Source organism: Mesoplodon mirus (genome assembly GCF_964341445.2).
Source record: "Mesoplodon mirus genome assembly, chromosome: 19".
NCBI classification, from domain to species: Eukaryota; Metazoa; Chordata; class Mammalia; order Artiodactyla; family Ziphiidae; genus Mesoplodon; species Mesoplodon mirus.
The window spans coordinates 29,381,770-29,397,667 of NC_138995.1; the positions used below are offsets into that span (position 1 = coordinate 29,381,770).

The following is a 15,898-nucleotide window of genomic DNA, read 5'->3' on the forward strand; positions in this document are numbered from 1 at the left end:
ACACATTTCTTCCCCTCCCAGCCCTTGACTTTCTCTGGTTTCCTTGATCCGGTTTGTAATTATCACATCCCAGTGAAATGCAAACATTCACACTGTTTCACTGCCCCAGAGAGACCTGCCCATTCTCCACACCAGAGAAGGCCATAACCCTTTGTGATCACTTAGGAAGGTGCCCAAGGGCCACTAAGGCAGCTGTGGCCACGCACAGCCAGATGTCAGGGTGGATGGTGGAAGGAGTTAACCTCTGTTACAGAGCGTCACCAACCAGTGCCTTTATGGGCCCACCTTGAGGTCCCGGTGTTTTACTTGGCCCACCCAGTGCTTTACAGATCAGGAAATTTCACATAAAAATCCAGGTCTCTGCAGAGAAAACAAACTTATTGTTATCAAAGGGGAAGGGATGTGGGGGGAGGGATAAACTGGAAGTATGGGATTGATAAGATACACACTACCATATATAAAATAGATATACAACAAGGATTTACTGTATAGCACAGGAACTATATTCAGTATCTTGTAATTAACTATAATGGAAAAGAATAGAAAAAAAATTGGGATAACTGAATCACTTTGCTATACACCTGAAACTAACACAATATTGTAAATAAACTATACTTCAATTAAGAAAAAAATCTAGGTCTCTGGCTTCTCATAAAGCTTGGGGAGTTATGTCTGGCCACCCTGAGTTTTGGAGAGGGCAGGAGCTCTCCAGATCACTCCAGACCCCTTATTTCTTGACGGCTGTACTCACTTCCCTCTCTGCCGAGCCTCTGTGGCTTTTGAGTTTGCAACCACGGCCCTCGGCCCTTCCACTTCTTTGTCACCAGTGTTGCCCCCGCAATGTGGTGCTGCCTGGGAAAGAGTTATCGCTTTGCCTCTACATGGCGCTTTCCATGTGCACTGACCTCCCCAGCCATCGCTGGCCCTCTGTCTGAATTCCTACCTATGTCAGTGTTGCCAGGTGATTCCTAACCAGGTCAGGTGCCTTTGGTCCATCCTCCTGGTCTAGCATTTGAACCTGACCAGATGTTCTGCTGAAATAGGCAGGAGGGATGGGGAAAAAAACATGGCTTACCAAGCTAATCTGAGTGTTAATTAACCAGTTGCCTTGAGAACGTGTGGTCACATGCTTCTCCGGTGGAGGCCTGGGAATCTGAAGGGCTGTTGCTGAATCTTGTTCAGAGCCATCTTTGGAAACAATACATTTACCAGAAAGGACTGTATGAATTTCCTAGGGCTGCTGTAACAAAGTACCACAAACTGGTGGCTTTAAACAACAGTTACTGTCTCATGATTCTGGAGGCTGGAAGTCTCAAATCAAGGTTTCTGTAGGGCCTTACCCCCTCTGAAGGCTCCAGGAAAGAATCCTTCCTTGCCCGAGGAAGTATGGGCCGTTGGTGTGGCTCAAGGGCTGCCATGTGAGGGATCAAAGCAAAGGAGGTCTCCATTCAAGGTCACAGTACCACTTCTGCCCTTATGTGGACTTCACGAGCATCCTGAGCCCTCTCCCATCTCTTGTCGCCTCAGCTTTCTCCAAAGGCCCTGTGTGGTCGACAAAGCCATGATGATGATTTCCTTTTAGAGAGGCAGAAATTGAGCTCAGAGGGATGGAAGTGGCTTCTTGGTGCTGTGTGGGAATCAGAGTTGACCTACGAGTTAGGTCACTAAGCCAGCTTGGTCCCCAGAACTGTGGGAACTCTGCCCCCAGAGCTGGATCCAGCAGTGACTTCGCCTCATGGGGTATCAGCTTCCTCATTTGTAAAGGAGGCCTAATGCTTCTCTTGAGACACTGCTAGTAGGATCCAAATAGGTAGCTTCATTTTGATAGTACCTTGAGAATCATTAAAAAAAAACCAAACAACTTTCTGGACCCATCATTCAAATGATCTACTGATTCAATGAATGAATGGAGACAAAGTTAAGGTATATGTGTGACTATTATGAGTGAGCTCAAGGCAGAAAACAAAATCGTTCTCCAAAAATGTCCTCTGAGGGTCAGGACCCCATGATCTGGTTCCTTCACTTCTGAGCCATTTATGGTTTACATTTGAATGTTCCCACAACTGTTCTGCATTTGCCAACATTTAATGCAGGCATTGCAGGGTGATGATGGGGAAAGGGGCAGTTCTGGCAGATTTAAAAGCAGCTTACTAGCAGGTTGGGTTTCTGTTTACACACAATTTAAACAAAGAGCCAAATTGTCACTGGGGAAAGTGACAGTGCTTCTCTCTCAGGATTTCTGTGTTTTGTTTCTTCACCAAGAAACTCTGAGGTTGAGAGTATTCAGTTACTTATTTGTCCAGAAATATCATGGCAGAGTTGAGGAGATAATGCGAGGCCTATAAATGTGGCAGAATTTGGATGAAGAGGAAACGTGCTATGTAAAGACGACACTGATACAGTATGGTAGGGTTGGGAGATTATTGAACAAATGTTGGATTCTACTGCAGGTTGAATCTATTGCCTGAGAAAACACCTTTGTTCAAATAAATTTCCTGTATCAGAAATCCGTTTCAGCCTCCTAAACTTTTCCCTGTTCATTTTATTTGACAAATCATTTGTTCTCCTCCACCCTGTGCATCTGAAAGGAAAGTAACCCTGAATGGAGTGAAAAGTGATTTCAGCAGGCCCCGTCAATGCTGTTCATAAGGCCTGTGTTTACCTTTCAAAGGAAATTCCTTTTCTGTAACAACTGTGCCGAGCACAGAGATTTTGCTTCAATTATCTCAATTTAATTTGGAGCGCCTTCTAGTTTAAAACACTGACAAGCAGGTGATTGAATCTAAGAAACCTGGAAAAATTTGCAAGTTTATATTATGAATGTTTTTCACTGAAGAAAACTCTGTGTGTGTGTAAAATAAATTTAGGGGAAACTTCAGGCTATTCTACTATAGAGAAGTGGATTACAATTCAGCAATGCTATTCAAACAACCACTTTGGAAGGGATTCTTTCCTTCCCCCACCTCCAGTTCCCCAAATTATCACTCACTTGAACTTTCTCCATCGGACACATATGCTTCATCTTTCTATACGGCAAAAATGCATCCAACAACTTGTGAAGCTATCTACTGGGAAAATCAGTCTGGGTTAAAACTTACTAATGTTAAGAATAAGAAAGTATATCATCAAGATTGTACAGGCATCAAAAGGATAACACAGGAATATTAAGAACAAATTTATTGTATTAAATTCAACAACTTAAGTAAAATAAATAAATTCCTTGAAAAATGCAACTTATACTGACTCCACCAAATGCTAGTGAGAATGTAGCGCCTTCAGGGTTCTTATCTATTGCTGATGGAATGTAAATTGGTACAGCTACTTTGGGAAAAACGTTTTATAGTCTTATGCTTTTGGTGTCAAGTCTCAAAACTCTTTGCCTATCCATAGAGCCCAAAGACTTTCTCACACATTTTCCTCTGAAAGTTTTATAGTTTTGCATTTTACATTTAAATCTGTGATCATTTTGAGTTATTCTTTGTATAGGGTGTGAGGTTTAGGTTGAAGTTCATGTGATACTCTGCAAGTAAATTAACTACCTGGCAGAACAAAACTCAAAACTCTGTTAAGGATGACAGCCAAATCTAGACACTCAATACAGTGGCATCTATAATGTACAGGATATAGTACAAAATTACTTTCATAAATAAACTGTACACATTTGTGTACAAAATAATTTGTACAAAGACACGTGAAGAAGGAAAATATGACCCATTACCAGAAGAATCAGCCAATATAAATAGACCCAGGAATGACAGAGATGATGAAATAGGAAACAAGGACTTTAAAACTACTATTATTAGTATATTCCAGAAGGTTAAGAAATCTATGAACATAATGAGGGAAACAAATAAGGATTTCTCATTAGCCAGATAGAAACTAAGAACCAAATGAAAATTCTAGAAGCAAAAGTTGCAGTATCTGAAATGAAACATCTGCTGTGCAGATTAGATGAAGAATCAGTGAACCTGAAATAAGAGCAACAGAAATGACCAAAATTGAAGCACACTGAGAAAGACTGAAAAAAAATCCCACCACTTGAGGTCCCACTCAGTGACCTGTGGGATAATCCAAGCAGTCTAACATATGTGTAATTGGAGGAGAGAAAAGAGAAATATGAGGGGCAGAAAAGTTATTTGAAAAATATAATAGCTGAAAAATTTTCCAATATGATGAACTCTAAACCTACAGATCCAAGAAGTTCAATAAACCCCTAGAGGATAGCATAAAGAAAATCACACCAAGGCAAATCACAATAAAATTTCTCAACAGTAATAAAGAAAAGAATGTTAAAAGTAGCCTGATGGTGAAAATACATTATATACAAGAGAGCTATGAAAAGAAATATTTCTAACTTTCATCAGAGACAATAAAAGGAAGAAGACAAAGGGATCTTTCAAGTACTGAAAGGAAAAAAAAAGTTAACCTAGAATTCTGTATCCAGCAAAAATATTCTTCAGAAAGGAAGGCAAAATAAAGACATATTTAGACAAAAGAAAGCAGAGAGAAATTATTGTCAGGAGACTTGCACTACAGGAATTGTTTAAGGACATTCTCCAGGCTTAAGAAAAATGATGGAAAGGTGGAATTACAAAGAGAAATAAAGAGTGCTAGGGACAGTAAATATGTACATAAATAGACCTTTTTTTCTAAATTTTTAACTTGACTATTCAGAGCAAAAATGATAAAAGTGTCTTGTGGGATTTAAAACACATAGAAGATATATTACAATAGCACAAATGATGGGATGGAGTGAATTGGAAGTACATTTGTAAGGTTCCTATGTTCTAAGTGAAAAGTATACTATTATTTGAAAGTAAACTATATTAATTTAAAGATATATATTGTAAGCTCTGGAGCAACCCCTAAAAATAAATAAGTACAGCTAAGAAGGCAAAAGAAAATAAGATAATAAATTACCAAAAAATATTGATTAATCCAAAATAAATCAGGAAAGGAGGAAAAAAGATCAAAGAAGATCAAAGAAAGTCAGACAAGATATAAAAGCAAGACCCAAACAGACCACAAAACACTTATTTAAGAGATGAATATTAAATATAAAGTAAAAAGATAGAAAAAGGTAAACATGCAAACACTATGAAAGTTGGTGTGGTTGAAGTGGCTATGTTAACAGAACAAGTATTACTGGAATTAAAGAGGAATATTCATGATGATAAAAAGGTTATTTTATCAAAACTATATAACAATTGAAAATGATTGTAAACCAATGGCAAACTCCAGACAAACTGACAGTTGCTAAAACCACAATTACAGTTGGAGATTTCAACATCCCTCTTCAATAATTAATAGAACAAGTAGACAAAAAAAACAGTAATAATAAAGAGGACTTATATGTTTCTAAAACATTACACCCAACAATTGCAGAATACACATTCTTTTCTAGTACACATGGGACATTCACCAAGATATATCATAGGCTGGGCCATAAAATGAGTCTCAAAACATTTAAAAGAATTGAAAGTTTTAAAAAAGTTATCAGAGGAATTTTTCCCCCAACCTAGAACCCAGGCCAGGACAGAAAAATTTCCTCATAGTCTTCCTTTACCAGAAGATGAATTTTCGCAGTTCATTCTTTTACTGAGGGCGTAGCCCTTCAAGTGTCTTTTTCTTTTTTTTTCCTCCCCTGAGATCTCAGTTCCAAATCCCCACATCATATAAAAATCTTGTCTTTTGTTTCCCATAGCCACAAAATACAACCCTCTTTGTTACTAAGATTGATGAATGTCCCCAGGTCAACTGTAACTTATGCCTTCACACAGTTCTGGGTTCCAGCTCCCTTTTCATTTTTGGCCTTTGAGCATTTCCCTTAGTATTGTGCATGCTCAGCTACACATTTCAAATATGTTGGTGATATTTTGTTCAACATTCTAGGGGTTTTGTGGCCAGAGGGTTCTCAGATTATCTAGTTTCCACGTTTCTGGAACCTGAAGCTTGTCATATAAGTTTTTACTTACTTTATGGGTTCAAGTTACCTTGGCCTAATCAAAAGTCCCTTCACTTAGAGCCAGGCAGCCTTGGGTTTGAATTCCAGCCCTGGTACTCACCAATTATGTAACTCTGAGCAAGTGACAAAACCTCTCTGAGCCTTATTTTCTATATTAGTTTTAGGGATCATAATCCCAGGTTTTCAAGTTTGTTGTAAAGATGATCTCTATTCTAAATACAATACAAGGCACAATAAGTGAAAGATAATGTTATCATTATTCATTCTTCAAATACTGAGTGTTCACTGTCAGGTACACCCTCTAAGTGCTATGAATAAAAGACAATAAATACACAAATAATACATTATATAAACATATTTTAATATATAAATATATATTTGTTTTATATATATATATATATATATATATAACAACAACAAAAACCCCAGAAGTTTAAGTGCACTACCAAAAAGGATAATGAGATTGAGACTGCCCATAGAGACAGAGTGAGCTTTTTGATTAGGTGATAGGAGATTCCCATTTGATGGTGTGACATTTGATTTAGAATCTGAATGAAGTCAAGAATAAAAAATTTAGATGAGAGGTGATGGTTGCACAACTCTGTGAATATGCTAAAAAAGCTGATTTGTATACTTTACATGGGTGAATTGTATGGTGTGTGAATCATATCTTGAGGAAGCTGTTTTTCTTTTTTTTTTTTTTTTTAAGTCTGAAGGAAGAAGAGAAAACAAGGTGAAATCTCTGGGAAAGAGCACTCCAGCTAGAGGGAACAGCAGTACAGAGACCATGAGGCTGGAAGGGACTTTCATCAGTTGGAGGAAAAGAAAGATTGTGTGGTGGGAGTTTAGTTAGGGAGGAGATTGGAGATGGTGGAGATCTAGACTATGGTAGGGGACAGACCAGGCAGGGCCTCGTAGGTCATGTTGAATACTTGAGATTTTATCCAAAGTGCAATGGGTAGCCCTTGAAACCATTTAACTGGAGAAGTGATATCTGGTTTATGCTTTCAAACAATACTTGTGCTTTCTGTATGGCAAGAGGATATATAGGAGGGAAAAAATATAAGCAGGGAGACCAGCAAAGGGAATGCTTCACAATAGTTAGAACGAAGGTCCTAGATATTGCAATTCTGGCTTTGTCCTCGGTCCCTCAGACTCTCCTTTATTGATCATATACTTTATTCTGAGAGCAGACATGTGACAGAAAAGGCCACTGCAGCAGAGGGACCCATGAGAAGTAGAGAATTCATGCTCCACCACTACCCACAAAGGAAAAAGGTTACTGTAGTACCCTGGCATTCACCTCACCTTTGGTTTACAGTAACTTGGACTATTCCTACAGGAAGGTTTCAGGGTTTTCAGCTGATCTATCCTGGGCCACAATGAAGAGGGTCAGGAGGGTTCCCTTTTCTAGGCTGGGGTTGGCCAATCTTTTTCCCCATCTCAGCCACTGCTTGGAACCATTCTGAACTACCTCTGTCTCTCTTTAAGAACTAAGTCAAGGGCTTCCCTGGTGGCACAGTAGTTAAGAATCCACCTGCCAACGCAGGGGACACGGGTTTGATCCCCAGTCCAGGAAGATCCCACATGCTGCGGAGCAACCATGCGCCACAACTACTGAGCCTGCGCTCTAGAGCCCGTGAGCCACAACTACTGAGCCCCCGTGCCACAACTACTGAGGCCCGTGTGCCTACAGCCCGTGCACCTCATCAAGAGAAGCCACCGCAATGAGACGCCTGCGCATCACAACGAAGAGTAGTCCCCACTCGCCACAACTAGAGAAACCCCGCGTGCAGCAACAAAGACCCAATGCAGCCAAAAGATAAATAAATAAATAAATAATTAAAAAATAAAAAAAGAACTAAGTCAAAATTTCCCACAAGTAGAAAAATACACGGGCAGCTGCTCAATCTATAAATTTTATAGATCAGGCAGCTTTGCTGCTTTATATAAATGATTAGAGGCATGGCCTTTGGAATCAGACAAAATTAGGTTTAATTGCAAGCTCCGCCACTTAATGAGTAACTTAGGGATAGTTCTAAATTTTGTTTAGTAAAACTAGGGACAATAATACCTATGCTTCATTGAGTGTTTAAATGTGTTGATGTCTGTAAATCACTTAGCACAATGCCTGATACATAGTAAGGATGCCAGATTGGTAGTATTATTATTATTACTTATTGTAATAATTAGTAAGTCTGTTACTTTTACAAAGGGAAGAATACCTTCAAAAAGATGAAGTCTACTTACCTTTAAAAGACATGAACCTGTTAACTACTACATGAGGTTAAAAATATGGAATCAAAAATAATAATTTCAATTTTTTCCTGTAATAAAATTAGCTTAAAATAAAGTTAATAATTATAAAATCTTTAGCCAAGAAATTTTTCATTTTGGAATTCAGTAAGTATAAATAAGCCCCTTAGCAAACTATTCATAATTATAAACTATTATGGAGTATGGAGTTGATTATTTTTAATAGTGCCAAAATGAAAATCAAACTTACAGTTTCAATATTTGAAGAATGATCACATATATTATGTTATAGCTATCTGAAGGAATATTAGGTATACTTTTAAAAATTTACATTTCCAAGTAATTTTAATGATACTGGAAAATGTTACATTGCAAGTGAAAAAGCAGTATATAAAAACCATCTACATTGTTTATGATATGTATACGTGATATGTATGTTGGATATATGTCAAGAACTTTGTGAGGGCCTTCGCCTCTGTCAACTCACAGCATGGCATCGATGGAATACTCTGGTATAACAATTTACCCAAAATGGAAAAGTCCATTCAAGTGAACAGAAAAGAAAAAAAGAATTATAAATATGTATGCTTTCCTAGGGAATGGTTTCTTACTAGTGTCTTTTAATCCTCTTTAGTGATTCCTTTATAAGAATTCCACAAGGACCTTTGTGGTCGAGAGCCCACTTGTTCCAATACAGTCAATGGTGTATCAATTAACTGCCATCAAGTAACCACCTTGCATCTGTAACAGTCTGAAAGGGAGAGCTCCTGAGTCTGGGAGTCAGATATCTGTACTGCTGTGCCTCATGCAGACAGCAGACCATGTGTCTTCTAAAAGGGGCTCTTTTAAATATCCATTACAGGGAGTACTACTAGCGATCACACTCAGCCTTCCAATACTCTAAAAGCATTGGCAAAGGAGAATTAAATATGCATAATGCAAGCAACTTGTTCTATAAGCATTCAGTATGTCGTTATCCTTCAATAGAACTGTTCTGATGGAAATTTTTATGGTGTATAGGTCTTAGGATCTAGTATTTCTCATTTCAAAGAGTAACCTCGTTTTCTCAAACTATTATATAAAACCACAGTGCATTTAACTGATTTAGTTAAATTTAATTTCTTACTTTAAATTCTAAGAGGAGAAAAAACTCTTTGAAGGAAATCTTTGTTTAGAGGGCATAAAAGTAGAGGCCTCGTTGGTAGTAGTACTGACAGTCATGACTTGTGTTATTACATACACCCTACCAGTCAAAAGTCAACTTCTTTAGGAATAATAACTATTGCTGCTTTGGCTAAAATTTGAGTCTTTCATTAGGGTAAAATTATGTCTGACATTTCATAAGGCTTAAATGCAAACAAAAATGATTAATCACATTCATAAATATGCAAACTTACATTCAAACCATGATATTAAAAAGGTATATTACATTTGAGACAGAATGGCAAAACCAGAATTTTTAATTGCCAAGAATTTTATGTAGCAAGTTTGTTCAGTAACATAATAAAATAGGCATATTACATTGGCAGAAGTGGACTTAAAGAACATAAAATATTACTTTAAAACAGGAAAACAATGGGATCACTTTCAAGAGCCTCACAGAAAGCTTGTAATTTAAAATGCTACTTTTTCATGATTAATGGGATTAATATGTGGGTTTTCTATGATAAAAATCATGGTACCTGAGTAATACATACATTCAATTGCATATGACAACCAATATTATAAAGATGTACTTTCCTAATTACTTAAGAAATTGTTTTCAGCTTATTCAATGCTTTGTCTAAATAGCTTAAGATATGTAAAAAGCAAACAAACATACTGTTTCATCCTTCATACTTAAGGATGAAACTTTTTAGTAAGCATGCATGACATATAATAAAATGGCACTTGAGGGAAATTATTGCTTAACCTAAAGGAAAAAAATATCACTGTTAAATTCTTGCCTGGGGGTTAAATTGTGGTCTTGCATTAATAAAGTAGGTTTTTGGGTTCCTTAGCTTTTGGTGATAATTTGGAACCTTTCGTATTTTCCCTGTAAATATTTCAGGCAAGCTCTAAAATTTGAGAGGACACTTAATAAAATAAAACTCCCATTTAGATGATAAAATATATTAATTCTAATAATATATAAATAAAGTAAATCTGATTCATTTACTGGGCAAGGGCTACATTCTAAACTACCCAACTCAAATTAAACTAAACTCTGTGGCAAACAATTTTTCTCATTAGGCAGTTAATGTTACCTTCAATAAGGCAATTCCCACATAGCCTTTGGCCATAGCTGTTGTCTTTAAAACAAAGTTCTAAATCTGTAGATCATGCAAAAGGTTATGATCTCCTTAGCAGGTGGTTAAGGAAATCTACAATAGGGATGCATGGTCAAGAGAATATGAGTTTTTAAGAAGTCTCATCTAATTAGCGGAGCTCTCCCTTCCAATCCCCCCCATGTTCAGTAATCCAAGAAACTGCAATGCAAATGGAAAAAATGAATCTGTGAAGTTAAAGGTATAAAATTCTGCAACGTTCCTCAGACTCTTCATTCTTATTTCTAGAATGGGAAGGGATTAAAGCTAACCTTATTTCTTTAGAGGAAAGTAGATGAAAAATTATTTATACTTTTAAAACTTTTTGCAGCGTTGATTAATGCTCATCAGTAAATAAGGGAGACCATTTCATTCATTTGGATATGCAAATTAACCTGGAAAATCCATAAAAACATCTTTATCGCCAATAAGCCCATCAGTATAGCAAAATATAATGTAAAAGAAAATGAATATTACTTGATAAACACATGTGAATAGAAGTATTTCAATAAGAAAATCTATCTTTTTTTTTATAAAAAAGCTTTCTATTTTAAACATCATTACTCAATCACAAATAAAATACTATCAGTAAATGCCTTTGAAATTTCAAGTAAAAGCCACCGCATTTTCCTTATTAAGAATGTTTGCTTTCAGTCGTCCTTTTTGTCTGAGGTACTCTCTTCATGACTTTCAGGGCTGACTTTATTACTTACGACTGAGGGAGTTGCTTGGACTTCTTCTGGTAATGAAAACACATGGCATGTCTGGAGGTCTAAGTAGGTTGTAAATATCTTAGCATATTCTGGATGCTTTAGGGCAAAACTTTTAAATTCCTCTAAAAGAGGAGAAAAAACAAAATCCAATAAATTGAGGTGAATCTTCTTTTGGCATGATGCAGATTAACATATGATCTTAATAATACAATGATTGCAAAAGTCTATTACTCAATCCCTATAAATTATACAACCACTTTGGGAGATAGTTTTTTCCATTATCTAGTCAAGTTGAAGATATGCATACTTTATTCCAGGGTATATAAGCGAGAGAATTTGTGCATATTGTGCTCTGGGAGACATGTATGAGAATGTTCACAGCAACATTATTCATAATAGGTAAAAAATGGAAACAATTCAAACGTTTGTCAACAGTTGGAATGGCTAAGTAAATCATGGTATATTCGTGGAACAAAGTGCTACACAGCAATGAAGATGAATGAATAGCTGTGTTGTAACAATACGGATGAATCTTAAAACCATAATGTTGAATGAAAAAAGCCAGATGCAAAAGAACACATGTTGTATGAGACCATTATGTAAAGTTCAAAAACTTAGGCAAAACTAAAATATATTTAAAGATGTGTACTTTTGTGGTGAAATGCTAAAACAAAGCAGGCAGAGATTCCTTTTTAAGTCAGGTCAACAGTTCCCTCCTTTAAGACAGAGGAAGGGGTTCTATTTGGGAATAGGCACGTGGAGGTTTCTAGAGTTATTGAAAAGCTCCATTCCTTGACCTGAGTGGTAGTTACACAAGGGTTCATTTGTAAAACTTTGTTGTGCTCTATGTTTATGTTTTATGTAATTTTATTATTTTTTTGTAATAAAAAATGTTAACAAAATTTATTACCCAGGACTCTCTATTACTGGCTTTTAAAACTATTTTAACCTTTAACTCTGGTAAAGAAATAAACCATCTTGAAAAGCTGAGCCCTGACTTATGATCAGTAAGGGCAAGTAGAGTGTACAATATTCACTAATCATATCACAAGACCCCTGAGTACTAGGCCTCCTTTTATCTCAGGTGTTTGAGATTTAGGAAGTGAGGTAGAGTATAGAAGGCTTACAAAATTAACCATCAGAATTTGAACCCCAAGCCTCCGGTAACCTGGAGTTTCTGAAATATGATGCTACCCTCAAGTTTGACATTTCTCTCTCCTCTTCTGTTTGGATGGAGAAAACTTTATTGAGCTTCTTATATAGCAAAGCGAGCCTGGTCTTTGAATCAGCTTGCTATTTGACTCTATAATAAAAGGCTTTTAACCCAATATCCTATTTCTATCCATTCACTAAAAAAAAAATCCTCCGATAACCGAGTGTCTACTTCATGGCACATTAGACTATCTAACAACTCTTGAAGATAAAAACAGGTCTTAGTGATGAGGAAGTCACCAGATAGAGCCCAGGTCATTCTTTGCAATTACAACATTATTTTGCATTGATAGAGCACTTTATATTTCCAAATTAAGCAAGCTATTCATTGTTCTTTCTTAACATCCAAAATAAAGATTTATCTGAATGAGTCTATTTCAGTGACGGAGATACAGAGGACGTAAGTGACTTCTAAGATACGTGGGCAGGAGTGTTGATCTACTGAAACCATGAGCTTTAATTTTAAGACTTGTGCTCTGGTCAAAAGATCAAGGCTCTCTGTCCTCTTTGAGGATGCTCGTGGCATTAAAGAGTACCTCATTTCTAGAAGTGCTGAGAGCTGGCAATAAGTAGAATTTGGGCATTAATTTGGCTAAAGGAAAACCAAGAATGAAAACAATTTAAACGATCACATTTAAATAATGTAAATGGATACGTTCATGATACATGTCTATACCTATTCTTTCATAAAATCATACTTAAATACCTCAAACATTCCTGCAAAAAAAAGTGGGCTTGCATAATATTGGGGAAAGGGAGATATCCTGTGTACTAAAAAGAAAAAGGTTGAACTCCAAAAAACAGAGTAGATTTCCCGAAAAACATATTAAAACTGACAGGTAAAAATATGACTACCTAAAAATAATTCTTAGTATTAGCTTCCATTGAAATAGTTATTCCAAATAGTTTTTCAAAATTTGTAGTTTGGAGGAATACAGAGTATTAACTATGCAATGAAAATGGTCAGAGAATTAGTACACATGGGGTTTATGACTCTTAAGTTTTTTTTTTTTTTTTTTTTTTTTTTTGCGGTACGCGGGCCTCTCACTGTTGTGGCCTCTCCCTTTGCGGAGCACAGGCTCTGGAGGTGCAGGCTCAGGGGCCATGGCTCACGGGCCCAGCCGCTCCACGGCATATGGGATCCTCCCGGACCGGGGCACGAACCCGTGTCCCCTGCATCGGCAGGCGGACTCTCAACCACTGCGCCACCAGGGAAGCCCAGACTCTTAAGTTTTATATCAGTATATACTTGCCATTTTATCCTTTTTTTTAAAAATGAACATAATAGATAAGTGCCCTAGGCACTTAATTACCCAAAATAGAATAAGGAGAGCCAAAATGACAGTAATTAAAAACAGAAGAGTAGGGCTTCCCTGGTGGCGCAGTGGTTGAGAGTCCGCCTGACGATGCAGGGGACGCGGGTTCGTGCCCCGGTCCGGGAAGATCCCACATGCCGCAGAGCGGCTGGGCCCGTGGGCCATGGCCGCTGAGCCTGCGCGTCCGGAGCCTGTGCTCCGCAACGGGACAGGCCACAACAGTGAGAGGCCTGTGTACCGCAAAAAAAAAAAAAAAAAAAGAAGAATGAAGAGTATTGATCGAATAGGCTTGCTATAAAGAATAAATGAATTGATATATATAAAATGTGTGAAGAGTGCTTAGCGTATGGTACGTCCTCAATAATCAGCTTCTACCATTACACCACTACTACTATTATTACTATCTTCATCATTGTTACTATTAATTCTATTGTTAACATATTAGTGGGGGGAACAACACCCTTGTATGAGGGTCAGTCACAGTCTGGACGTACACTGTATACTGTACAGTACACCGAGTCAGGAGCCAAACTGCCTACTCACCATACGAAACAGAATCCCCCTGGGCTATTTCCTTGAAGAGACCAGAAACATCAAGGTCAGGCACTCCAAGGGAGGCCTGCAGAATGGTGGCGAACTCTTCCTCTGTTATGAAGCCATCCTCGTCAACATCAAAGAGCTGAAGGAAAAAGAAAATAAAGCCTAAGACTGAGCTCCTCCAGAGCAATGGTGGTATGTAATAATCTTAAAAAATAAACTGTTTAGTAATTCAGACATTCATTGTGCTGGGGGGCTAGGGATATATGTCCGTAAGTATGGTATCTGCTGCCTTCACAATACTTATAGTTTAGTGGTAGAAAGAGATAGGATTAAAATAGGGGCTACAGGGACTTCCCTGGTGGTCCAGTGGTAAAGAATCTGCCTTATAATTCAGGGGTGTGGGTTCGATCCCTGGTCAGGGAACTGGGATCCCACGTGCCGCGGGGCAACTAGGCCCACACGCCACAACTACTGAGCTCTCACGCCTTAACTAGAGAGACCCCATGCCACAAACTACAGAGCCCACGCGCCCTGGAGCCTGTGCACCACAACTAGAGAGAAGCTCGTGCGCTGCAACAAAAGATCTTGTGTGCCGCAGCCCAAAATAAATAAAATAATAAATAAATCTTAAAAAAAAATAGGGGCTACGACCATAGTAAGTACAAAAGCACATGGTAAAAATAGGGGCTATAACCATACTAAGTACAAAAGCACATGGGAGTCCTGTGTAGAACAAGATGAATCCTACCCGGAGAGGTCAGGGAAGGCTTTATGACATTTGAGTTGGGTCTTAAAACATGAAGAGATATTCCCAGAACATACAAGGACTGGCAGGCAATTGCCTGGGGCTCAAGTCAGGAGAGAGAAAGACAAGCAAGGATCAGATCATGATGGACATATAAGGCCTCATCTACCCCTGCAGGATTATGATGGGAAGGGCTGTGGTGTGATGGCCTGTGAACTGAGGGAGCTCTCTGAGGCAAAGTGTGGAGGATGGAGAGAGGGCAGAAAGTTGAAAAGACTAGAGTCATGAAAAACAATTAAAGAGTCTGGGGTGGAGAAGCAGGAAGGGCAGGAAGAGACAATTTATAAGGAAGCAAAGACAGGACTTACATATCAATTAGAGGTCTGTAGTGATGGAAAAGAAGGAGCTAAAGATGGCTGAGGGATTCTAGCTTGGGCAAGTGGGTGAAAGTGGGTTATGTTACCAAGAGTGGGAAAACAGGTTCCCAATGAGATCAAGGGTTAGACCTGGAGAGCTTACATTTGAGTCAGAAGTGCCAGGAGGAAGTTAAGATTCAGCACATCAGCTCAGGAGAGTGATGAGGCTTGAGATATGAATTCAGGTAAAGATTGAAACTACGAGTGTGTTTGAGCTTCTCTGTAGAAAGTGCACAAAGTAAGGCAGAGCCCTGGGAACAGCAAGAGTTGAGGTGTGTGCAGGGAAGAGGAACCGGCCAGAAAAACTCAGAAGCAGCAGCCAGAGAGACGGAGAAGCAGAAAGAAAGAGCATGCATCTTGGAAGCTAGGGAAGGTTTTCAGGAAAGAGGAAGAAACTCGGCCAAGCAAGAAGGTTTGCTGGATTTGGCA

General features: G+C 38.1%; 1 protein-coding gene across 2 annotated transcripts in view; it reads right to left on the reverse strand.

Moving 5' to 3' along the window:
• Positions 1-9,663: 9,663 nt before the first annotated feature.
• The window catches only part of LPCAT2 (lysophosphatidylcholine acyltransferase 2), a 65,524-nt gene continuing 59,289 nt past the window's right edge, over positions 9,664-15,898 (reverse strand). For both annotated transcript variants that reach the window (XM_082607723.1, XM_082607724.1), the window contains 2 exons: positions 14,312-14,447; positions 9,664-11,362 (listed from right to left, as the gene is read on the reverse strand). In XM_082607723.1, the coding sequence (XP_082463849.1) occupies positions 11,178-11,362; positions 14,312-14,447 (321 nt within the window). In that variant the 3' untranslated portion in view covers positions 9,664-11,177. The remainder of the gene's footprint in view (positions 11,363-14,311; positions 14,448-15,898) is intronic.